This window comes from Epinephelus moara, chromosome 1 (genome assembly GCF_006386435.1).
Source record: "Epinephelus moara isolate mb chromosome 1, YSFRI_EMoa_1.0, whole genome shotgun sequence".
In the NCBI taxonomy this organism is placed as follows: domain Eukaryota; kingdom Metazoa; phylum Chordata; class Actinopteri; order Perciformes; family Serranidae; genus Epinephelus; species Epinephelus moara.
The window spans coordinates 19596351-19622951 of NC_065506.1; the positions used below are offsets into that span (position 1 = coordinate 19596351).

The 26601-nt window shown below is 41.0% G+C and overlaps 1 protein-coding gene across 2 annotated transcripts; it reads right to left on the bottom strand.

Annotated features, from left to right (window-relative positions):
• Positions 1-45: 45 nt before the first annotated feature.
• On the bottom strand, positions 46-24818 carry LOC126389932 (AN1-type zinc finger protein 3-like). Of its 2 annotated transcripts, none has more exons than XM_050043927.1 (6): positions 24428-24818; positions 13729-13769; positions 12931-13119; positions 7498-7560; positions 5181-5387; positions 46-2221 (listed from the first exon to the last, which is right to left on the bottom strand). In XM_050043927.1, the coding sequence occupies exons 1-6, from the start codon at positions 24508-24510 to the stop codon at positions 2067-2069; spliced, it is 738 nt and encodes a 245-aa protein (XP_049899884.1). In that variant the 5' UTR covers positions 24511-24818; the 3' UTR covers positions 46-2066. The 2 variants fall into 2 exon arrangements, with proteins under 2 accessions (XP_049899884.1, XP_049899873.1); XM_050043916.1 differs by having other exon boundaries at positions 7498-7563; positions 24428-24815.
• Positions 24819-26601: the final 1783 nt, after the last annotated feature.

Here is a 26601-nt window from a genome sequence, read left to right on the forward strand (position 1 = left end):
ATCTTTCCATCCATCATGACAATAAGCACACTAGAGATGTTCACACTTTGTCTAATCCAGTTTATTCTTTCTCAGTAAAAGAAAAAGTTGGAAAGGTGAAGCATAAAGTAAAGCAATGGAAACAAAAATATAGAATTTTCCACGTTCATCTTCCCATTTTATAACCACATTACAACCAAAAAAAAGCAGCTCTACACTAAAGTGTAAGTGAAAAGCAAAAAGGGGTTAAATAAGTTTTTCTTTAAGATACAGAATATTCATTCATTATGCATTTTCTGTTCATTCCTTCCACAGTCCACCAGGAAAACGTTTGAAAAGTAATTATTTGCTGATTTTAACTTTCAGCACTCTGCTCACCCCAGCCGCCACCTCCCTCCTCCTCTACAGCAAGAAAGAGCGAGGGAGGGGGGAGACAAAGAGGGTGAAATAAGGAAAAACAGAGCAATCAATAAGGGGAAAGATGAGAAAAGGAAAGTGAAAGGCAGGAGGAGGGAAACGCATGTGAGCTCATCATGCTAGCTGGAAATGAAAACATGGGTATTAAAGGAAGGAAGGAGATTAAAGTACTGAAAACCTTGCTTCACATCACCTTTAAAATGTGGATAACTGAAATGAAGGCCAAAGACAAAAACCTGAACTGTAACAACTGTCACCCATCTCAAACAGGAACCTCTGAGTAACGCTCTTCTGCCATCTCAGCTTCAGTCCAAACTCAAATCATACGGCAATGTTTCGATCTTGCCTGCATGTGCTCAGTGTGAACAAAAGCTGAGCACATGAAACAACACAAAAGTGTGACAGAGAGTGTGTGCATTTGTAAAAGTACAGAGGTGTGAGGACGTGTACAATGCAGACATTTCAGGCAGAGTCATAAATCGTACACTCACTTCCATGTACGTCATGTCCTGTAAATGTTGTCTTCCTGAAGTTTGTACACCAGCACGCGTAATCCACATGTTGCTATAAAACACACGTGTGGAGAGGACATGGTCTTCATGTCGTAGGGGCTGTGGGGAATAAGGAGATGACGACCGAGACGAAAAGAGGAAGACAGAGAAAATCTGCGACAAATTTACGTCTTGATCAGTCACATTCCAGCGTTGGAGACAGATCCGTGTGCAATCCAAGAACAGCCAGCTCATTCACACGGCATAATGTGTTTAAGTCCGGCTCACACTGCAAGTTCTGAATTTGGACTTACAGTATCACCCCCCAGTTTCATTATAATGGCCTCCTGGACTGAGCCGAGACACCTTCGGAATAAAACAAAGGAGTAAAAAGGTGTCCTTTAGAGGAAGAGAGAAGGATGTGAGTCGGTGAGGGGAGCGGTGAAGATTGGGCTTTGATATCCTGATAACCTGAGGTGGGTGATTAACAGGTGTTTCTAAAAGTTTAGGATTAGGGGTAGTGGACGGCCAGGGGGTAAGACACTGACTTTAACTGAGGCTGGCTTGCTCGGTTTGCTTCACAAAGTCCATGCTTGGCGCAGAGTACAAAGCAGCTCTGTCTGATTTTGAGGTAAAGAGCACAGTCTACAAACAGCGCCAAAGCAGAAGTGTACACAAAGGGTAACCGTCCTGTTCTCCTCCTTCTCTTGTCATTCTTTGTTTTTGTTTTGTTTTTTTATTTTTTTGAGGTAAAGAGTATAGTCTTAAACTGGCTTCCAGGACAAACATTTGTATAAAGCATGTTATTTCTTCTCGTCTTGTCCTTAAATTCGTTCTTACTTCGCTCACACTTGTGTGGTCAGGAGCTCGCAAAAAAAGTGAAGAAACTCTATATTTCCTTTGCTCTTTACTGTTCTGTCATTCCTGGGTTTGGATTTTTCCAAAAGGCATCTTAGCAGCAGGGATATGATCAAGCCAACAGAAGCAGAAAGTAACCAAGATATGGGATTTAAAAAGAGCGAGTATAATTTAAAAGAAAAGTGGGTGAAGGTTTGTATCCAAAAAACCTGCAAAAGTCTTGAAAAACAAAACGAGAGGAAAAAAGAAAAAAAAAATCAAATCCCTGTTGGTGCTAAGACACCGTCTGAACACCGAGATTCTTCTGAGCCCCCGGCACGCTCAGGAGCACTCTTCTCCGATGCGCTGGCATGAGCGGCCCACCTTGCGGTCGAGCTTTACCATCTTTAGGACGGCCTCCTGGCGGCCACGGCCCAGGTGGTCGAACAGACACTCGTGTTGCTCTGGGAGCCGGTGGAGCATACAGAAGACATAACCTGGAGGGTGGGGTGAAGGGTGGGGGTGCATGAGAGGGAGAGCGGTTAATTTTGCCAACCTCAGCAAATGTACAGTACAGTTACAAATTACCGTGGCTGCACTTAAAACTCAGAACCTGAATTTAAAAGTTATGTAAAGGCATGCATCTCTAAATAAAAGCCTATTATGTGAAAACATTTGAAACCACTACACTTTATACAAAAAGTAAAAAAGCAACACTGTAGATGCCAAAACAGGTTGAGATACACTCCCTTTTTAAATGGCTATGGGCAGATAAGATTTACTGCTCTGCGACCGTGTCTTTGTGAAACGTCTTGTTAGCAGAGAAGACATTCTAGTTGATAGCTTCCTCTTTTGACTCTATTCAACAAAGGCAGACAACCCTCATCTCTCTCATTGACTCTCTGTCTGTACTGTAGCACTCTCAACAAAAGGCCCTGCCACTGTAGGAGGCTCGTTAAGCTCAGAGAAGCTCGTTAGCTCTCATCGTCTTAAATTCATTCATTAATACACATAATAACACTGCTGGCATTCAATGAGCGGTGATTAAAGGCCCAGTTTGACAGCTGGTTGCTATGCAATTAAAACCTATGCGATTACAGCACACACGAATGGAGTGGAAGGGAGAGTGTTTTGTAGCATTTGAGGTTCTATAAAGGGATGGGCTGCGAGACACTGTCCAAATCCAGGGGGGGCAACAGTGGTAATCCACACTACTTTCTTAGTGTTATAAAAATAAAAAATAAAATGGCTTGATGACGTTGTACAAATTTAAAGCTCATTAAGATGCTTCATGCTACGTACAATAGCATGTACATATCACTCTATTTTACAGCAAAACAGCAACAGCAAGACATTCATTTTTAACTGCCTGAAAATCTGTGTATGTTACGACGACACCATTTGTCCCAAATTAAACTGCACCAACTCATTATAAGCAAGATATTTTGGACTCTTTTACCACACTACTTTTTAAAAGTTTGTTATAGAAGACCACAATTTTGTTATTCCCCCATTAAACACCCCGTAACAAAAAATGTTCCACCAAGCTCACTGCTGACACTTTGAGCTGTGAATGGAGCTGAGATTTAAAACATCAACGAGCTGGGAGGACATTTTGTGATTTCAAAATGCGTCTGGGCAATATCCATGTGTGTTCACTAAGTTTCAAGTTTTCAAAGTTTTTATTGCATAAAATCCAAAAATTTATTTTACCTGAGGTAAAACTGAAAAAAAGGCTATTTCAGGAGAGTAGCTGAAACACACACACACTCAATCACACATTGTGCAGAAATCATTTACACATAACCACTTATTGTAGCAAAGACATTAATTAATAGGCTAATTATGCTATTAATTTTTTTCCCATCACTGCCGCTGCACAACGTGCAACATGCTGGCAAGGCCAAATGGATTGCGGCCATTGTCGCATTAAAAAGTAAGTGTGACTGGATGATTCATTATTTTTACATACAAGAGCCAGATCTGTAACGAAGGTTACTGGTTAAATGTATTGTGGTATTTCTCTAATTTTAGGGACCATTGCTTGCAAAGTGAAACACAAGGAAAAGTGGCAGGCAGGAATAAATTCCTGCTTCTCTTTGATCTCAGAAGAGAACCTGTATGATCTAATTAGCTTTTTAAGTTCCTGTGCCTTCACTCCGTGCCACCCTAACACCTAGTCAGATGAATATTATAGTCACTGTGTAACAGCAGAAGTCTACCGAGTGTGACAACACTGGATCAGATACTCCGCTGGAGCTATATTTTCTCCCCCATTTACTATCTGAAAAGCGTTCATGCTTTCAACTCATTATCAGACCTTCTTGGCTTACACTGTGAAACATTCTGCAGAACCATTAGCAAAGTAATCTGCAATTATAGCAATAGTCAGAAATCACTATAATTGCCACCATTTCCCCTTCAGTCTGTAAAAAGCATGTTTTCATAGTAACCGTTGGACTATTAAGGATGGATGGCCCATGCATTAAGTAGTGCCTGGTGGGAAAAAACAGGCAAGTCAATTTCCAATTTAGAAATTATTGCGTGGGTTTAAGCAGATGGTCTTTAAGCAGTGAGGAGCTGTGACTTTTTAAGTACTTTAATTTGTATGCAAACAAGTTGATTAGCAAGCCAAGTATTGCTTTAAACTGCATTAGTGTTTGTGGTAATTGGCTTATGTTTTATGTGCAATGTGAAACATTCAGGCTTTCTGTAATGGTTCCCCCAAGGCTAGCAAAGGCACTCTGGTCATCGACATTTCCGTCAACACATAAACACATGCTCAGGTAGAAGATGCATTTCACTGCGCTCGATGTAAAATTCGCAAAACCATGACCAACTTCACTGACCCAACATGCATTTATGTATTAAGAAGGCCAATATCAATGATTCAGCAGTCATTTATCACCTCATGCACATGCAAGACACAAAGCTGAGGTCTTTAATAATAGTTACCATTACTTAAAGCTGGAGTGCAAAACTTTTGCCTCCTCTCTTTGGCAATAAGAGTATTTACACAAACACTGTCCACGTGTACATTAGACGTATGCCTGCAGGTGAGCTTGCTGCTTTAATGTGCACGCTACTGTGTGTGAGTGGGCCTGTGCATGTACAGGTATCTGGTCATGGGTTAAAGCAGTGGTTCCCAACTGGTCCAGTCACAGGGTCCAGTCATTAGCTCAAGGTCCACACAGTTTAATATAGTCAGAGTCATACAATGACGCAATGCAGTCGAGCTAGTTTGCGGTCTCCGTTTAGTAGCTGTCCATTTTTCCTCTCGCTCTACAGCAGGAAACGGCACTTCAAAATGAATGCTCAGTGCGGGAAATTAACTGTACTTCTTTACAAACACTTCCGGTCCATTCAGAATGGACCCACGACCCACCAGTTGGGAACCACTGGGTCATAGTATGTGTTCCAGTGTATGTTTATGCGTGTAGAGTTGTGTTATCGTACCACAGCGACAGGAGCCCAGCTCTTGCTGTACCAGCTCCAGTTTGGTTTGGCAGCGATGGCAACGTTTGCGGCTCCGCTGTTTGGAGCCGCTGCGAGACGAGGATGATGATGAAGCAGACAAAGATGACGATGAAGACTCCTCACCCTCTGCCACCTCAGCCACTCGTGCTCGCTTCTCGGGTGAAACGTCGCTTTCTGACTCCGAGGCTGGAGACACATATTAGCAAAGACAAAGAGAAAACAAGGCTGTCAGCTGTGCTCCAATACCACAAATATTTTTTTCTTTTAAACATTTTTGTACTTTTAATAAAGGTAAGAACATGTACAGTAGAAGTTTCTGGATGTACTGTTCATGCTGTACTGACTGAAAGTGTGGAGTCAAATGCAAAATGAATAGTAAAACGTTGACAGCTCAACAGCAGGCCTCACACAACTTTAAACATGTTCTATTGGATAAAAACTTGTCTATAAAATGCAATAACACATCTTTAATCAATCTGTTTATACTCCACTGTTCAACTTAGGGTAATCTTCTGAATTTGGTTTGAATAATTATGATTAAAAATATGTATCTTGGACCAAATGTCTGCACTCCTGTATCTCCAAAATTTTCATTCTACATTTCAAATATTGTCAGCAAAATAAAAAGTCTTTCTAGCATCATCACGTGGCAGCATTACAGAACCAAATAAGCTTGTCAGATACAAAGTATTAGGCAGCTATGAAGAGATCTGTTTTCTGCTGTGGACAGATACAAAAGCATTTTAAGGTTAATCGACGTTCAAGAAATGGATTTAAATAATCAATCTACCAATAAACTTACAGCTAAACCTTCTCCACATTTTATAATCCCCCTACCCAGATAAGAATCCAAAAAGCATTAATCCCCTGTGTAACTAGGAGAGCTGCTTTGACTAGAATTTCAAGAGAAAACTTAGGACCTCCAATAATAAGCTCTACAACAACTTCTATTTAATATAAACGGGGGGGTAACAGATGATAGGATGCTGGAACAAAAACAGCTTTTTGCGTTAAATAAAAAAGGTGCTTTGCAGATTAATGATTCTCCTGCATTAGATTACGTTTAACTCAGCACCTGGAGACAGGTAGAGCATGTAGCCAGTTCCACTGTCCGGCTGGAATTTCAACTCAGCTTTTCTCATCAATCCTGCAGACTTTTTCCCCTGCCCCAGCCAAATGCTGATCAGCGCTCAATAAATCTCTGAGAACTAGGCCAAGCTGAGCAGCCAGATCCCCCTAGCCTGGCTCATCGATCCCTATATGTGCGAGAGCATGCGTGTCTGTACATGTGCAAGTACATATTGTGGGTTTTTTTCTTTGAAAAATTGTGCCTTTTGTTATCCTGGTAAATCTCTGTGACCAATTTACACTGGCTGAAATGTCAACAACTAGCAAGTTATTTAATTATTTTTTCATGTCAAAAAAAAAAAAAAGATCTGAGACATTTAAACTAAGAACTGATTTAGGAGTATAATAGGTTGCACAAAAGCATATCCAGGCTTTACACTAAAACACATTTAGAGACAGTAAAAAGTGAAACGTCAGCTCAGTCACAGCACAAGGTTTAAATGATGTTGCGTGTGCATGGGTGTGCTTACATGATCCCGCTGCATTAGACGAGGGATCAACATGTTCACACACCACTGCTGAGCCTTGCCTGCTCCGCAGTCGTCTTAAGTCATGTGTGAGATTTCACACGTGTGAGTGCAGCAGGTTGTGTCACCTCAGGATGAAGGCACAACAGAGGGAAATCTACACTAGAAGGCAGCCTGCAGTCTTCTAAACCTTGTTAAATTTATTTCAATCATTGCTGCTAATGCTCCAGTGTACACTGGCTCCTGTGTGCTCCATGTTTTAGTTCTGTAAGACGTGCATCATTGTGACCTGTTGTCTCTTAAATAATACAGATTTGTTTCTTAAATTTGTAGATTTAAACACAGGACCTTCTGGTTATGATGATCTATGTCACCTTTACAATTTTGAATCTTAATCCTTTGTCTGTTTTTATCATTCTGTGCAACTAATGCATATGTATATATTTATTTGTAGCCAGCATTTGCACAAGTAAGCACTTGATTGCCTTTACATTTGCACCCTTTTGCAGACACACTCTACTGCGTCCCCAATATCCTTCCCTCTGCTCTTTCCACTGGAAGAACAATTAACCTGGCTATTTTGGATCAATCCGGTGAAGTTGATGCTAATGGCTCCCCCGCTCCAATAGTTTAAGTGGACATGACAAGCACATGGTGCAAAACACAATAACGGACATTGTAATGGTAGTGCTGAGGCTTACCTGACTCAAAGGAGCGTTTTGTGGGAGTGGAGAGTGAACTGAAGACTGTGTCTGTGCTGGATACTTCTGAAAGAGAGATACAGTGAGAAAAAAGGAAGAGAAAGAAAAGATATAAAAAGAAAGGGGAAGAAAAGAGAGGACATAAGGACACTGGTTTCTTACTTGTGAGGCTCTGTTGTAATTTCTCTAAGACAAGTGTAAAACAAAATCAAATGTCTTCTGGCTATATTGACAGAGAACAGACAAATAAATCATTCAACAATAAATCCCCTATAAATAGACAATACAATTGCCAACGGTCCAACAGTCCTGATATTCACACTTGCACACATATATTGATCATGTCTTTGCAGTGGTGGCTCCGACACCATGGAACACACTTCTCACAGACATACGACCTGTGATCTCTGTTGCTAAAGACTGGCTTGTTCAAACTGGCCTTTGACTTGCCTCATCCTGTCTAGTGTTTGTAAATTTTGTGTGTTTTAACTTTGTTTCTTATGTTTTATTGATATCTCTGCCAGATGTAAGCCTAGAGGGGATCATGCATTTGGTTGTGTGTGTTTGAGTATTTGTGAGTCTGCAGCTGATCAGGGGTCCGTTTCAGAAAGGAGGTTCAACAAACTCTGAGCCTAACCCTGAACTCTGAGTTGAGTAACTCTGAGATGGGAAACTCTGGGTTACGGGTTTCAGAACAGGTGATTTCAATCGGTTCAATCAACACAGAGTTTGTTCACTCTGAGTTAAGCGCGTGCACCACGACTTTAAAAAGCCATCATCAATGGAGCCCCGATACCACGATTCACCATGGCAACAAGCGACAAGAAAAGGTCTGCATTTTTTTACTCCTCTGGAGTTAGATATTTTAATGCGCTCATACAGCGAATTTGAAGCTGTTTTCAGGAAGAAGAGTAACACGGCTGCAGCAGCGAAGGAATGGGAGTCGGCGTGGGAGAAAAACACACTTTAGGATCCAACTTTACCTTGAGGACAGATGATCAAACTCGCTGAAACCCACACGACACTAAACGAATGAATGAATGAATGAATCACACTGCGTGTGTGGCGTAAGAGGGAGGAGACAGCTAGAAACTTGAGGTTCATTGAAGAAAACCTGCTCCCGACCAGGTTAGGTTCACAGAGTCAGTTGCCATAGTAACCCAGCAAGCAATAGTCGTGATTTAAACGTATTGGCTATATTTAGCTCCGATTTAGTCTAGCTACATATAACCCAAATCTAGCCGATTGAATTTTGAAATTGATTAAATGTAATTTTCGCCATTGCAGATGGCGTGCGGTATGATATTCAATCACATATGGAGAGTCAACAGTAATTAAAATATGTTTATTTCCATTTTTTGGACATGGTCTCTACATAGCCGTATAATTGACGACGTCTATACTTTGGCTATGGTTAGACGTCTTCCAAATTCTCACTGACAGCCCAAATTCAGCCGTGATTTAGCCTAGACGTCAGGTCTTCATGTAGACGGCTATTAGACATTTTTTAAACCAAAAAATGCTTGCTGGGAACTGACACCGAGCTTCAGTTACCTCTCTTTCTGAAACGGGCTGGAGTTACTCCGCTTTCTCTGGTTTAAGTTACCTCCCTTTCTGAAAAGGAAAACCCAGAGTTTCCCTCATTTCAGGGTTAACAGACTCAGAGTTTTCACTAAACCTGCTTTGTGAAACGGACCCCAGGCATACTACTGGACCAATCATCCTAATATTTTGCAAGCACATTTATGACTATATGCTCAAGGACTTCTTGTGGTTGCAGTGATTCACAATTGTTGAACAACCTTTTTTAATGACTGTTTTATACCATCATCTCACCTATGTTAGCCGGCTGGTGGGGGCCACAAGTTTCCCATGAATCAGCTCAGCTAAAAGCACCAAGCCTTGCTTAGTCTGTTGCACACTACATTTTGGCCTCCAGCATGACTCAGAAACATCCATAGAAACGTCTGGTCTTGTTCTGAACCACAGCATCTGCAGATTAATTTGATACCTCACATGTTATGATCCTCTGAAGCGAGGCATGATAGGAGATCAATAAGTCAACCGTTTTTCTTATCTTCACCACCATCTTGACTGTAACGGAACCACCAAGTGCAGCTGTGCCGCATTCTGGCTGCCCAGCTGCTCTGTCCTTCGCACGGTATTCTCCACATGGCATCATACCATAACAAGGTATTTCAGAAGCAGAGCATTTTGCCTGTTTGACTTTGTTGATTTCTTGCATCTACCCTAAATGATTTCTTTTTTGTCTGTTTTAACTGTGTTCCTTGTTGTTATCTCCTACTCTGTTGTGCTGTAGCCTCCAGAAAAAGTTAATCCCCTTTAAATTCCAGTTATGAATGACATGGATCACAGATTTCTGACCGTGTTTTACTTATTAAGGATACATTCAATTTCATAAAAAAACATCATATCTATATTTCACATACTATAAGCAGGAGAATCCGATCTGCTCTGTGGAACCCGCTGCAATTCCATCAAAAATAGACGAAATAGGTATTTTTCTTAAGCTACTGGGACACTTCTGAAAGACGCTGCAGCGCATCTGCTGGAATTACAAGAATTGTCTACAGTGGCTGTATTCAATCTGAATGGCCAAGCGGCCACCTGGCAGAGATCTGCACTCTACTGAATGCACTTTTCCAGTTTGTTTCTTTCAACTGTTTTTATGGTCTTGTTTTTAACAATTTTACTCCAGTGAAGCACTGTGTGACCTTGCTCTTTGAAAGAGGCTATATTAAATAAACTTTACCCACTTACACACCACACAAACACAAAGGTTAAATATGGAAGCCAAACAACCGTGTAAAAAATTGTTAAACAGCAACTGATTGACAGATTAGGTCATGTGTTAGGTTGCCCTGAAAGGAACATAGTTTACAATCGGAACAGCCAGAGGACAGAAGCTGTTGGAGAGTCTTCTGGTGGTTGCCCGGATACTGCAGTACCAATTTCCACACGGTAGCAAGATAAAAAAGACTGTGACTGAGGTGTGTGGAATCCTTTATTATGCTGTGAGCTTTTTTCTAAAGAGACTGTGATAGATGCCTGTGAAGGAGAGACAGCAGTCTGCGTGTGTGCAGAGTGAAAACAGTCACAAGACTGCTGACTGTAGGTGGGAACAAGAAAAGATATCATCCACCTGATCCTGATAATTTAAAAGTTGGTCTTTAAATGGCTTGTTTTGTCCAACCAATAGTTAAAATCCCCAAGATCTCCTGTTTGCAGTAACATAACAAATATAAGAAGAAAATCCTTACAATTAAAAAGCAAGAACCACAGACCTGTTACCACTTTTGCTAGAAAAAATTCTTCAACAGTTAATCAATTATCAAAAAAGTTGCAGATTCCTCTTTTGTCAATCAACTAATCAAAATCGGTTATTTTTCACAGGTCTGGTAACATATTTTAGCATCAGTCTAAACTTAAATGTGTGACTTAAGTGGATTTTTAACTTGTTGATGAGTAAACATAAATGAATACGTTTGTCGGTCTGTGGGTGAACTACGAGTCAGTCCCATGAGCAACCTATTTAAAAATCTAAAAACCAGAAATAATCATGTCCTTATGCAAATCACCCACAAGCTCCAGATGTACCCGAGAACCAGGTGGCTGTGGGCACAATGTTTCACAAGTTCCACACATCTATTTGGTAGCCACTTCATTGTCCTGTCCTGGATCGGCCTCCACAAATAACCTTGTCACTGTATAGCAGTGACCGATGAACTGGCAATTGTAGGTGTCCTTTTAAAACCTTCACTTCTGAATAGATACCCTTTCCTATCATTCTCTTTATCTGTGCCATGAGGACAAATATAGCCAGAGCAGGGCACTGCAGCTGCTGCTGGTAGAAACTAGTAGCAGTCTTCTACAGAAAGATGCCCTGAACTAAAAGCTACAATACTCTGGTTGTGACCACTAAAATTTGAGCTTGTGTATCAAAACACACTTATAAATAAACAGACCATTAAGCACACATGACTTCAATGTATATGAGTAGGTAGCATCGCAGACCATACAGACACATCCTTACAGAAACATTATGCAACTTTTTATTTACCTTAAAATAACAGCTTCGATATCATTGTGATGGTACACTGACTTGTAATAGTGAGAATTGCGCCTCTTTCATTTCCACTCCGCTTCCCAAACACCTGTTCTTGCACTATGTAACTTTACTAAGCAAGTAGGGTCTCTTGGGGAAAAGTACGTAACGCTTCATGGCATTAGCTAGCTTGGCCTTTTGGCACTGGTTATTGTTTTGTTTTCTCAATGCTTCATCTGTACGGGTGTCACTTTGTTTTTTTTGATACTACGGATGCTGAGAGTTTGAAAGATTAAAAAATACAAACAAGAAGAAGCTAGCTCGGTATTCTCAGTACAGACATCATAGCAGATGTGAAGAGACCAAAGTGGACGTTGATTTAGGAAGCAAATAAGAGAAGAAGAGTCTGTGCATTCCAAAATATACCATCGTATTTAGTATACCAGAAAAAGATTACATAGCATGTAAAATACAGTATGCCAAAAACACCATGATGTCTTAATGCATCCAGGCGCATTTTGACAGCATCCTTTTTTGACTATTCTGACCCACAATCCTCTGCGCAGCGGAAGATGCGTCACATCGTCTGAGCCGCCAACAGATGACAGCTTGACAGCTTGTTGACAGCTCATTTTGACAGCTCTCAGAAGCCACAGTGACGGATGACAGCCAATCAAGTGACTGATGACCAGTGGTATAGAAAGTAATAATAAGAATAGGAATTGTTTAAGTGAACAAAATAATAATAGGGATTACCGAAAACAAAAGGATATAACTATGAAAATAATAATGGCAGAGAACACGGATATGTACTTTCAGTGTTGTGAATATATTATGGTAGAATCTACAATTTATGCAGTTATTACTTAAAAGGTAAAACTACATACATTGGAAGGTCACAACAGCAGAGTTCTTTGGGTTGACCTCTGTCTCTGGCAAGCTCGGTCAATGGCGTTTTATCTCCAAGGTAACAGATATATGAGCAAAAGTTCAAGGCACAATGTTATGACGAAGTAGTATGTCCTAATTGTATGTAACAGTACGTATTTTGTTGGGGCAGTTGAAGTATGACCTGATAGTAAAAAGAAAAAGTATGCAATTTCAAAAGTAGGGATAGAGTGACCAAGCAAGAGGTAGTACAAAAGTAAACTAACACACCAAAACACCAATTCTTGCATATTGTTGCTTTAAGTGTGTTCCAGACCCCATAGGCTCAAAAACAGAGGCAGCAAAAATGTATCCTTCCAGCAGGTATAGCCTATGGCACTCATCCAAAATAATAAACCCATTATAGATAATAATACTACATTTTACTTGAAAAGAAAACCTAACAACATTCATCTCTTACTGATAAACTACTGTCTTACCGTCCTGAGCAGGTAGAGATGGCACTCCCGTCTCTCCTGGCGAAGGGTCCTCTGATGCGTTAGGCATCGACATCAGTGACTGACTGATGCTGCTGTTTGTTTCATTACAGAACATGTCTGCTTGGCTGCTGCTGGAGCTTGAGGAGGCCTTTGGGGCACAATCGTCGTCTGGCTGTTTCTTCTGGATGTCTACGAAAATAGTCAAATGGCAAAACAATTGTACACATCCATAAAACATGTTTGAATGCATCTACCAGCTTTGGGGTATGGAGTGGTTAATAACATGGGCAACAGGCCAGACAAGTGTGGTATAGGGGGGAGCTCAGGCACATCTTTGTGTGATGCTCAAAATCATTTAGAAATTCTGGTGCACTGACACAGTTTGCAACTTGCAACAGTCCCACACACAAATTGGATGGAATTTGTGGCTGAGATGACAAAGAAATGCAGAAGTTCAAGTATAAAGTATATATAAAATAAAAAGTTAACAACTGTCACGCTAAAAAATGGGCGAAAATTGGCGTTTCCACCCGTGTGTCTTTTTTCAATTACTGCCGATTGGAACAACTGTAACCTTTCCCACTTAACAAAAAAGCCAGATGTTAGTGGGTGTCCAGTGTTTAGTTTTTTGTCCAGTGGGAAAGGAGCTTCAGACCTTCTCTTTTCATCACTCAAGGTTTTTCCAGAACAGTTACAGAAGTGGAGACAGTTTTTGGACCCCCTTATTTGGCCCACACAGGTCTATGTCAGACACAAGATCAGTCGCCCAAACAAGCACATAGAAGAAAAAGAACTTACCTGCAAAACATTTCGAGCAGAGATTCATAGTTTTGCTTGACCTGAGGAAAAAAACAGAGAGCGAAAGCACCTGTTAATCAAACAGTGTGTATCAGAGGTCCAAAAAATGCAGAGTGGGACACAAACAAAATGTGCCTTTTGCTGGTGGGTATCCATGCAGCAAGAGCAACAACATGTTTCCATGATCCGAAGTCGAAGCCTAGGACTTCATTTCTCATTTAGGATCCCAGTAGGGAAAAATTCAAGATGAAGATTGTGATCCGTTACAGTATTAAATTATTCACTGCATCCAAAGCTGCAATGTATGAGGCTGTCGAGGTCTAAGTGGCACATGAGCCACCAGGCTACATCAACTTGAATGTGACTTTTGTTTAGATCCATTTCTGCGCATATTTCAACCCATGCATGAATATTAAATATAAAGACCTTGAGGAGACACAAAAAACTGTATGCTTAGTTCATAAAGTGAACGTCTAGGGAAAGCAAAAATAAATATGCGTAATGAGTTTGTCACAATACAGAAAATTGTTAATTTAAAAAGGCACCAAGTGTATAAAATCACATTTCAAAATCATGACAAAAAAAGGCAGTATTCTCTGCTCTGAGACGCTGAGGGCTTGTCCACTGAATGACACGCCCACAGCCACGCCCACCTATGGAAAAGCTGCACCCTCTTTTAATTACAGCACTACAGTGTCCACCTAGTAGTTTTATTCAAATTCAAGCCAGAGGACGCTGACCTGCCAAAAAAATCAACAAAGTCTGCAACACAGTGATAATTTTTATTTATATTGTCAAACAACAACAAAACTCAACAGCTCTAGTTCTTAAAAAGTGTAGGGGCGGGGCTTATGCCAAAAAAAAAAACCTGGACGGTCTAACACTACAATTCGTTAATCTATAGTTCCCAGTCTTTTCATGTTTTTTTCAACTATGTTTTTCTAGCATATAAAGATTTTACTTTACCCCGACTTAAATGTTTTTGAACCATACCATGTCCTCCTGGTATCCAAATTGTACAGTTAACACCAACAGTAATTACAGATGTACAGAGGACATTTATATTCACATCAAACTTTTTTTCAATATTAAAATTCAACATCAAGTGTCACTGTTCTAGCTAACAAGCTCACAAATGATGACTGTAAATGTAACTGTAAAGCATCAGGGAGTCATAATAAACTAGCTATCCGGCAGGTAAAGAAAGTCTTGCAGAAAGTTAATATAGCTTTAAAATGAGCTGAACTGAAGTCAAGTGCTGTTGTTAATTTTACCTACAGTATATCTGTAGTGGTGAAAATAAAACTCAATTAAATGTGTGTAGGATTTAGTGGCATATGGTGATGGGGTTACAGAACTTGAACTTCTCCTGTGTAACAAGTGTGTAGAGGAACTATGGTGGTCGATGCGAAAACGCAGAAATGTGTGTGGCCCTATCTAGAGCCAGAGTTTGATTCTTGGTTACTGTAGACAACATGGCTGACTCCATTGAGGGGACCCACTCAGTGTGCAAATATGTGTTTCCTAGGATAGCAAAGGCATGATGCACCCTACTCACCCTCTGATTGGCTAGTATCCCTTGCTTTTGTTGGTGGATTGGTTAGATTTAAGGCAAGTGGAGTGAGACAGGTTAGGGTCAGAGTAAGCCAATCAGAGGCAGAGTAAGGCAGAGTAGGGAGAGTCATGCCTTAGCTACCCTAGGAATCGCAAATTCGAGCTCTGTATCATTCTACGGTAACAAAAATACAATTCTTATTTTCAGGTGATTATAAACTAATGAAAACACAGTTATGGATATTGTATGCCATTTCTGCCAAGAGATGCCTCTAAATCCAACACACTGGACTTTTTAAAGGTTACAGGTCATGATCAAGGTCAATGGTTAGTTGTATCTGACTAACAAACATTGATTCTGTAGTCATAACAATGTGCAGTGAGGTTGAAAATGTCAGTGTGGTGGAACAAGTTGGCTTTACAGTTGATTTCCCACAAAAATTTGAAGGCCTCTCTCACTGTGTTGGCAAAGTACACAGATATTACAACCAACTACTCAACTGGTCTGATGAAGGTGAGCAAAAGGCACTGATGGAGAAAACTACAAACCCCCATAATGTACCAACTACAAAAAGGTCTACACACACTTTATCCTTCCTATCGTGGAGAAAGATCTTTGATATAAAATTGCTGTTATAGAGTTGATCACTGAAGCCTCACTGATTTTAGTGGCACAACTCGATCACAACAGATGGCACTAGCTTTCCTCTGGGAGGGCTCCTCTCATTTCCTCTCCAGCCCTCGTCCTTACTGTCTGCGCATTGAGCGTGACGGTCGCTGCTATCAGTCACATTCTATTTATTTTTGGTGCTTCGTTGCGCACCTTTGTCCTCATTTCTAAATGTAGGGGTCAGCTGCGGCCAACCTGAGGGCTGTCTGTCAGTCTGCTGGTGTGTGGTCTTGGGTATAAAGAGAGTAGAGGAAGCAAGAAATAAGGATAGAGAAACCTCATCATGAGGTATGTGCAGGGAGGAAGCCGATACCGGGTAAACAACAAGTCATATCCTGTTGTCAACCTTATAAATCAGAGGCAATCAAATCACAGATTAATTAAGGAACTAAAAGGGGTGAGAAAGGATGAGGGGAAAAACATGCAGGAAAAAAGCTGCAGCATGCTTGTTAGGCTGAGTGAAGTTTGAACAGAGCGCACACAATCAGTCTATCTCATAGCTGGCTCACTGCTGTTACTAATAAGACTATCTGATTGGAACCGACAGCAAGATGGGCTCCGTCGCCTTGGTGATGAAGCTGATGAGTGACACAGAGGAGCAAAGGGTTGGATGGGTGATAAATGTTTTGAGGGAATTAAGTTCAACTGAATATGACTGGTATGAGCAGTTACGTACAAAATAACTTCATACACAGATCGGAGTCTGTTAATACACAGTATTCACAGACATTTTGTCACCCACGCACATGGCTGAATTAGTTATTAGACAATGGTATATCTATGGGGACTGAAACAGCGACAGCGAAGGGCTCAGCTGTGTGTTATGTTACAGAGCGAGGACAGATTACACATTACAGTTCTACATTTGCACCTGGAACATGTCCAGTAGTTCTGCTTTGCTGATGGGCGCCTGAATAAAAGCTCTAAAGGCAGATGAAGCTTGTTCAACTTATCCATTAAGGATACGAAATGGCAACTTCCGTGTTAATCTAAAACATTTTTGCTATGAATAGCAATATAGGGCTAATTAATAAACTAATTCATAATGCAATTGCTTGACTAATCCAGCAATTCTCTATAGCCTTGGCAACCATAATCTTCATTACTTTCCAGTGTTATACATCTTTTGTGCTAATATGAAATCATTAGGCTGGTGATGTAGTAGTATGGATTTTAGAAATCAGTTTCTTTCTCATGGATCCCACACAGCATACCTCAAACAGGAAACATGATGTAAAGCATATTTTGGCAATATAACATACATTTAATATAAGATAACTCTTCTTTCAATATATTTAAATGTGTTAAGACCATTGCCAGTAATAGAGTTGCAATAATTAATTGATTACTAGTCAACTATTAAATGAATCACTAACTAATCTGATCAGCAGTTAGATGGTGTGAGTAATTTTTTTAAGAAAAAATAGTCAAATTCTCTGATTCAAGCTTCTTTAATGTGAATATTTTCTGGTTTCTTCACTCCCTTTATTCGGGATGCACCAAACTGATATCTGGATCGAATATCAGCCCCAATATCATCAAAATAGATGGATCGGGTGTCAGAAAATGCAACCTATACCTGAGGCAATCCTTTCCCTTTAAATCTATTGCGACGTGAGCTATGTCATACGTCATGGTGCAAAGGAGAGAATCTGCTGTGTGGAAGTATTTCACACTATTTCAGCTGCTGTTGCACAATTGTTTTGTTTTTTGTTTTTGTTAAAAATAAATAGTTCATCTTTGCACTAATCTGTTTCATCTTGTTTTGTTTTATCTTAGGAAAGAACTGTGTAGTCATCAATGCCTGATGCCTCTTAGTCTTTTTCTGTTCTACATGTAAAGGTATATAGCTTTTTAGGTCAACCATGGTATCGGATCGGTATAGGTTATCGGCTGATACTCAAAGCCACAGCATCGGGATCGGTATAGAAACTGAGAAAGCTGGATCGGTGCATCTCTACCCTTTATGACAGTGAGTTTCTTTAGGACAAAACAAGACATTTGAGGATGCCATCTTGGGCTTCGGTAAACACTGATCAGCATTTATTTTAATATTTTTACACATTTTACTAATTTACTAATCAAATAAAACATCAAACAGATTAATCGACAATGAAAATAATCATTGCTTGCAGCCCTAGCTGGTAATGCTGTACTGTATGAATGAACAGGAATGCTTTATGGCAAAATTGAAGATCAAGTCACATTTGAACCTTTAAATTAATGTAACACTAAATGAATGCTCCACCAAAATCCCATTCGAGTAAGTTAGCAGCTAACCATAGTAGCAACACACAGGAGCTAGGTCTTTAGCAAACAGGGCATTTGGACATGACAGTGATACAGTACTGTGTTTAATTTACTATGTTAAGACAAGTACCAGTTAAGCTGCTCTTGCCAACCTTGTCAAGGAGCTACACTGACACATGCACTAAACTAACAGAGACCAACACCAACAATCCACACCTGCAAGGAGAATGTAACAACTGATAACAAGAAACTTGCACAAGCAGACTGTAATAACTAGGCTTACATCTGATGCCTTTGTGATTACTAAACCCAGATGTAGTTCAGGTTCATCCTATATGCAAATAAAAACTGTCATCTCCTATGCCAAAACAGGCAACCTAAACAAGGCATTCAACAATCTTGCTTTATGATGATACATTTTCAAAGCCACAGTCAGTATAGCTTGCCAAATTAGCTACAATCTAAGTTTCGAGAAGCACTCTGCAGCTTGTGATCATCATTAAGAGACACAGGAAGAATCTCTCTGAAGCCATGTTGAGAAAAAAGTGAACAAGAAGGGTGAATAAACATATCATTTCCCCTTCTTTATTTGTCTCCCCTGTCAGAGATCACTTTGAGACAATCAAGCCTTCTGCTCTCAGGGAGAAATAACAAAAGGAAGAACAAGCATTCATCTCTTGCTAAATGTCAGATGCAATTATGGTTTATGAGGCACAGAGCACCAATCACAGCCATACAAAGGTGCACCTGAACATCTCCCTTCAAGGAAGTTTGGGGCATAAAGAGACGTGTAGAAGTCAAAAAGTAAAAATGAGAAGTGTCCTGATGCTATAAAACAACCTGAAGGAACTTATATTTCAAATGTTGTCATACATCATGCTGACAAGTCTGGAGCATACCAAACAACTCACAGGTGATTCTAACCTATTTCCATTTTTTCCATCCCAAACCCAATGACATAATTTAATAGTCCTCCTGTCCTGTGGGTGATCCAAGGACCCACACACTTTTCACAACAAAGCCTACAAGCAGGAGAATCTAATTCAGGGGACAAATTTCTTCACTGAATCAATCATAACAGGGAGCAAGGTCTGCCCTATTTCAAAGGTCCCTCCCAGTACCGCAGAGAAAATCAGCTTTTATCGTGCCCAAATTTGGAGGAAGCCATCAGTGCATACTTAGTGTAACCTCAATGTCACACAATCCAATCTTCCCATCAACTAATAAAACCAGATATTATCCCAATACCATATTGTATAATAGGAATGTGTCCAGGTGCTGATTAATTACTAGTAAATTCATCACCTTGAAAGGAGCATGGACATGTTTCCAGGGGCGTTACAGATAAACGGAAGTTATGGAGATATTAAAAGTACATTGTTTGGCAACTGTCCATCTTGCGATTAAGTGAAAGATCACAACTTGCAGTGAACACTCTGATGTCTTTAAACTTCCCCCAGGTTTCCAGTGTCAGTGTTGATCATAAACTTTGAAATATTGGACTTAATGTGTGGACAGGGGCTGCAGGACTGCATCGTTAATGTTGAAAGAGCAGGCTCAGCTTGACCTTCATATCCTCTGGTATCGATCATTCCCATTATTAGTTAGTCTGCTGATTATTTATTTGACTGATTGATTAATTGTTGGGTCTCAACGTCAGCAAATTCAGGGGAAAATGCCTATTACCTTATCAGAATGTTATTTTGTCAAACCCAAAGAGGAGTAAGAAAACCAGTAATGGTTTACATTTCAGTGAAATCAGTGGACCTTTGCAGTTTTGTCTCAAACTATTATTCAGTGTGAAATATTGTTGCCAATTAATTTTCTGGTGATCAACTAATTGATTAATTAACTAACTAACGCACATTTTGTGTTTTGCTACTATAGATCACATAAATTCCTGCAGAGTGAAAAGCACCTCCAATTGACCTTTACCACATAGGTGAACCTGTTTGTCATCATCAGTGGGGGAGGTCTATCTGATAATCAGGGTAGACTCATATTCAGGCAATACTGTGACTGACAGCTGTTCTGATTGTGAAATCATCTTTTACATTACAATGTCTTAACATCATCATCAATGTCAGTTACACATACTAAAACAACACTCAAAAATATGGTATGTAACACTAATTGTGCACTAGTGACTTGGTAAATGCTGGCAAAAAAATAAGTCAGCACCAGCAGACTGATATTACAGTGAGAGCAGCAATGAGAAAAAATGAAATAACCAGTGTCCATTCCACAGCTGTGATCTTCTGCCTAAAATGGGTTGAGTAATTGTGGATTTGCTCAAAAGAGTTGCTAAATTGGGGCAAATAATACTCAGTGTTGTAACAGTCTGTTGTAAATGTGAAAGATGTTTGATGCATAAATAAAATATCTTGCAAACAAACGTGTAATTTTTAGTGCTGAGATTCGATAAAGTAAGAAATAACAGAGATGCCATGGTTATGGTGCAGACACGGGCCCTGTTTACATGTTGTTTTAACATGCATCTTGGGTGATCGGATCAAAAGTGGACAGCTCCAGTAAATGCGCCAAATGTGTCCTCAATGCGTCTTGAGTTCTAATTAGTGCTGCACGATTAATCTAATCGCAATCGCGATGTCAGGCTGTACGATTACATAACCGCATAAAAGGCTGCGATTTGCGATTTAAAGGATAACTAAGGTATTTTTCAACCTGGGCCCTATTTCCCCATGTGTATGTGTGCGTATGATTCATAGGTACAACTCGTTTTAAAATTGGTTCAGTATTGAGGGAGGCGGATGCAGCCGGCAGCCGCGAAACGAGCTAAAACGGTAACGGGGGCAAATGCGTCCCGTATAAGTTTGCGCATTAAAAGTGCTTTTTTTCGCCACTGACCGGTTCAGATCGCTTTGCTTGTTGCCCAAAGAAAACAGAGGAGCCATGCTGAGCGCCGCGCTGGTTGTCCCAGAGTACAGTTGAGAGTTTTACTGCATTGATTGAAAACAATGGTTCGTGTTTGTGCTTATCCGAATTGCAAGAACAGGATGTCACACAACACCCCGTACAGCTTTCACAGGCTGCCTTTGTCGGACGGCGAGATGCTGAAGTCGTGGCTAGTTGTGCTACAAATGGATGCTAACACTCCTGTCCAGACACTGCGCCTTGCAGACCATCAGGTCTGCAGTGCTCACTTCTCCCAAGATGCCTTCTCTCCCAAGCCGAAGAAGAGAAGGCATCCAATCCCGAAACACCTCTTTCTCAAGAAAACGGCTGTCCCACGAGTAGAGAGAGCTACAGACACAGTGGAGCAAAGCTCTCGCGAGATGACGTCACACAGCCCAGAGGTAAGGGAAACGCTTAGTATGCTATTTACAGAGATAGCACTGGCGATCTGAACCGGTCAGTAGCAAAAAAAAACACTTTTAATGCGCAAACTTATACGGGACGCATTTGCTCCCGTTACCGTTTTAGCTCGTTTCGCGGCTCCCGGTTGCATCCGCCTCCCTCAATACTGAACCAGTTTTAGAACGAGTTGTACCTATGAATCATACGCACACATACACATGGGGAAATAGGGCCCAGGTTGAAAAATACCGAAGTTATCCTTTAATGTAAATAAATGTTAACGTGTGTGCCTGTGAACGTGACTGCCTCTCCTGTAGTGTGGAGTTTGTTGACATCACGCCCACAAGCTATCCTGGTGTGTGCAGCACGTATGGTCAGGTGACCACCCGACGTGCAGCAGTGACCAACACAGACGCTGAAGAAGAGCATGAACACGACCATGAACAGGCTGAGTTGGTGGCAAAAAAAAACATCTGTTACATGGCGATACTTTGGATTCAGGTACGGCGACGTTGAACAGAGAGACGTGCTGTGTAAGTGTAAAAGTTAAAGTCGCCACGTCCCGCGGCAACAAGACCAATTTATATCAGCACTCGAGACAGCACAGAGAAAAGTAGGAAGAATGCATGCGAGAGAAAGCCGACCCGTGTAACGTTAAAGACAAAGAGACAACTGAAAGCCACCAGAGCCTCATAAAACAATGTCCAAGCACAGTTACGCAAACATTTGTAAGTGTCACGGGGAAATCACAGACTCCATAACAAACTATATAATAACAAATGAAAAATTGAGCAACTTTGCTCGGGTTCGGCCCACTTGACATGCTGCTGTGTTGTGCTATGGCGTGCTGGAATTTGTCATTTACGTGACAACGCCTGAACGTAACATATGCTCGCTCTGCTGTGTGTACAGTGCCGTGCTACGCTGCTGTGTAAGCAGCGTATTTGACTGTGCTCAGTCTGATGATGGTTATTAACACACTGTCCATAAAATAACTGTCAGGTCAGGTCAGTGCCCCCGATATAATGTAGGGGAAACACTGAATCAAGCAAGAAGACTAATGATACCATTTATGTATTATATTGTAATCGTAATCGCAATCATAAATCGCAATATTGTCCACTCAAATCACACATTTTTATAAAATCGTGCAGCACTAGCTCTAATCGCTCAGACCAAATTTGGAGGAAGTCTGGGAGTGGCCATATTCTTCCAGCAGTGTGTACACTGATGTGTCCTGGGCCACACTGAAGAACCGCCTACTCAGCTGTCACCCTTGCTTATCCAGCTCTCCAGCAGATAAGCAAACTTTCTGTTGCTGCCATTACACAGGTTCGACGCAGCATTGAGAGGCCACTACAGTTAAACACCTGGCCGGTCTGCTAACACAGCAGCAACTGTTCAACAGTCCCAGCAAACTCAGATTGACACGGAAAGGTTAAACCATGATAACCACTAGGTAACATTAGCTGTGCAATGCTAACATTTAGCCCTGTCACTGTGTGTGCAGGCGGACTCTCACCAACTGTCCCCGGCGCCAAGCTCACACTCCCGCAGCAGTAGTCCCCCAGTGATTGTGAATGAAATGATGTAGGCTACATGTTAATTTGCATATACTGTAGGGCGGGGAAGTGAGAGCCAATCACAAGTGGTCACTAAAGATACATATGGAGACACTTTCTAATGCCAGGTATGAACAGACGGACTTAAAGCTGTCCACTTGTGATCAGTTCACCCAAGATGCATGGTAACACCAGGTGTAAACAGGCTCATAGACATCATATTTATCAGGGCGTTCTTCAAAAATACTGTCCCTAGTAATGAGATCTGGTGATTGAAATTGCAATAGTTCTCATTTCAGATAATTTCTACGATTCTCTGTGGTGAGCTGTCACCTCTAAACAAATCACTTCTTAAAATATAAAAACTGTGAATTCAGTACTTGAGTGCAAACTGGGCAAACTCCCATAGCTTATATGAATATAAGTAGGGAAATAAATAAACAATTCTACTCCTATTTGGCTGGGTGCCACATTGCTTCCAATCCTTTCTAATTGAGCTGACAATCATAGACTGTAAACCACAAAAACAAGACAGTAATTCACTGAAGTCAATCAAATTGTGTCTCCAGCATGTACAAAAAATAGTAGGACAAGCCCTTTCTGAAGTGGCATCTCTGTACCAAATGTGGCTCACAATAACCTTTACCAAAATGCAAATAGTAAGCTAAGTGTAAAAGCACCAGGGTGTATTTATAACTTTACATTTGTAATACTTTATATATGTCGTTTAAGGTCATGTTTACCACTTCAGATGTGCTCTATGAGCTTGTATATTTCAGTAGATTAAAATGGCATGATTGGTGACAGAAGCATGTGCCTGACACTTAAAAATCATGTCAAATGCATGTCAATATGTGTCACAAAACCTCACAGTATTTTGTGTTCATATTACTCTGTTGAGATATGGGTCATTCTTTTAGCACATATCCTGTTTTAGTGCTAATTTGAACTGATAAAACCATCAGTGCCTTGTTTCCACTCAGGTCCAGTTTATGGTTTAACAGCTGCCCTGTGTGTGCTATGTCTAACGGTAACCAACTGCTTCAGTTGTGAACTGCATACTTTCAAACTAGCCGTGTTATTAGCGCTGTCACACCTGTCACATTACCTGCAGGGCTTATTCCACAGCCCTGCCCTGCTCTCTGCCTCTACACGAGAAGGTTACCGAGGCCAGCTGGTGTCAGGCTAGCTGCTAATGCTACAAAACAATGGGGAGGGGGTAATAACAAGAAAAGCAGCTCATCCCTGTTTGAGCTGCTAACGCTAGTGGCTAGCAACTCTGCTAGCTGTTGGCAGAGAAAGAAAGCATTTGCAAGCAAGACATTTGAGAGGTTTTTCGCCTTACCCCCAGAAACCACAGGGGCAGCGCGGGGGTATAACGTTAACGTTACTCGGAGGTTTGCTGCCCTCGCTCCCCGTGTCCCCCATGTCGGTCTTCCGTGTGAGGCTCTCCGCGTAGCAGGTGAATCCGGGGATGGAGTGAGGGCCTCGTATTGGCGTTCAGATCCCCCTGGCTTTGACAAGTACACAGTCTATACCCCGGCCAGATTATCCTTCACAGGTTCACTAGGCGAGGAACGATTTGCCGACACGAGCGGCCACTGACTCCGTAAAATGAAAACCGTTTAAATAGACGTTGAAACATTGAAGCCGTCAACGGCAACGACGGGCAGAGCCACCGGGGAATCCTGGGCCGATCAGCTGGAGAGAGGAGCGAACCACTGCCAGAGAGGGGAGGCGTGTCGGCATCTGGACAGCCTAAAGTGAAACTGACTTGACAGAAAACGACAAAAATCTCATTAGTTTTAATCATTTCAAATAATGCACGTGCTTAAATACCACTTGTACTCAGTAATTGGTTCATTTAAAAGCTTTGCTTTTGAGAAGTACCTCAGTTAACATGGTATGACCCATACAAAACTATCTTCCTACCAGCACTGCTTCCTACAACTAGAGCCCACAAGACCGAGGTGGAGTATTGAGTGCTGTAAGCAGGCATATTTGAAGTTAAAAAAGATTTAATTTAGTCTGTATTTCCTTCACTTTCCATGGTAGTTTCTGCTTCTGTTTGACTGGTGACACATTTCAGTTGTAACATGCCACTCTTGTCATTGTGAATGGTGTTTTGAAACACACACATGATTCTTTGAAAAGTGTTTTTCTGCTTCCTGAAAGCAGAATTATAGTAAAACTATGCACTCCTACCTCCATGTTCTTTCTTTTTTTCTGTACACTGATGAAATTTAAATAGTGTCAAGTGGGCAAGAGGCTGAAAATTATCCTTTGTTATTCCAAACACGGTAATTTTGATGTCAAAATAGAAAGTGTTAATAACAAAATTAATGATGGCTGAGTTCCATTCAAGTGCTTCAGTTTTAGTATTCTAGCTTGAATAGAACAAAGCGATTATAAATGTTATTAGTCACTATGACAAGTCAAATGTCTGCTGTGAAAAGAATATTGTGATGTATTTCCACTTTTCAGTGGAAAACATAGCTAAATGGCCCATTACACCTACACAAAACAGCATGTCTTCAAAAGGAACTACTTTAGCAAGTGATACATTAAATGCTCTTTTCACCTCAAATTACCTTTACCTGAACTATAATAGATTGCTTAACCAGTCTTCGTCCTTTAGGATGACGGCTTTAGGATGGCGATATCGGCCAGTCGTTCAGGTTGTCCTTCAGTCTGTTTGTCTAAAATTTTGTTAAACCGGAAAGTGAAATAACCTCACAACCAGTGGATGCAGGCAACGCACTTCCTTTCATAGTCAACACATTGAACGCAAGCAACGCGGGCAACACTTGAAATGCAATACATCTCTCGCACAGTAGGGGGTAGCAGAGTCACCGTTACATTCCGGGTGTCATACGGGGTAATATTCAGATCAAAATGGCTACTGAAGAGGAGTGCATTCTGATGCTACTTTTGAATCGGTGGCGGCAAAAAATCAAGCAAAACGTAAGGATAGGCCTAGAAGGTGGTATGTCCATCCTCTGAATTGCAGCAGAGATAAGGATGGTACTAGAACTGTCATATAAATGGGGGTGTGCCCATACGAGTTCGCAAAGTTTTTCCTCCTCGCCCGCCATATTTCATACCTGCTTCTTCTGTGAATAACAAAAAGTGGTTAATTTCCAGTACGTCGATTGCATTATCACCCCCGCTGGCAATGCATGGTATTACATGCGTCGCTGCATCAGGTATCAAAAAAATGGACAACACATTTTGAGAAGCAAGCATCATGGCGGCCCATGTGTCTCGATGCGTCCCAAAGCATTCACGTCTGCGTGCCTTTGCGTTGACTATGAAACAGCCCTAAAACTAATAATCACATCCCTCTCAGCCTTAGCTGTACTCAGCTGTACTGAGAATATTGCAGCCCACTTATATGCAAAATGGCATGTGCTAAACATCAGCATGTGGCAACCATTAGGCCTTTCATGACTCATCAGGTAAAGGTGCAATTAATATTTTCAGTGGCAACATGTGAAAAATAGCCTCTTAGCTAACTTG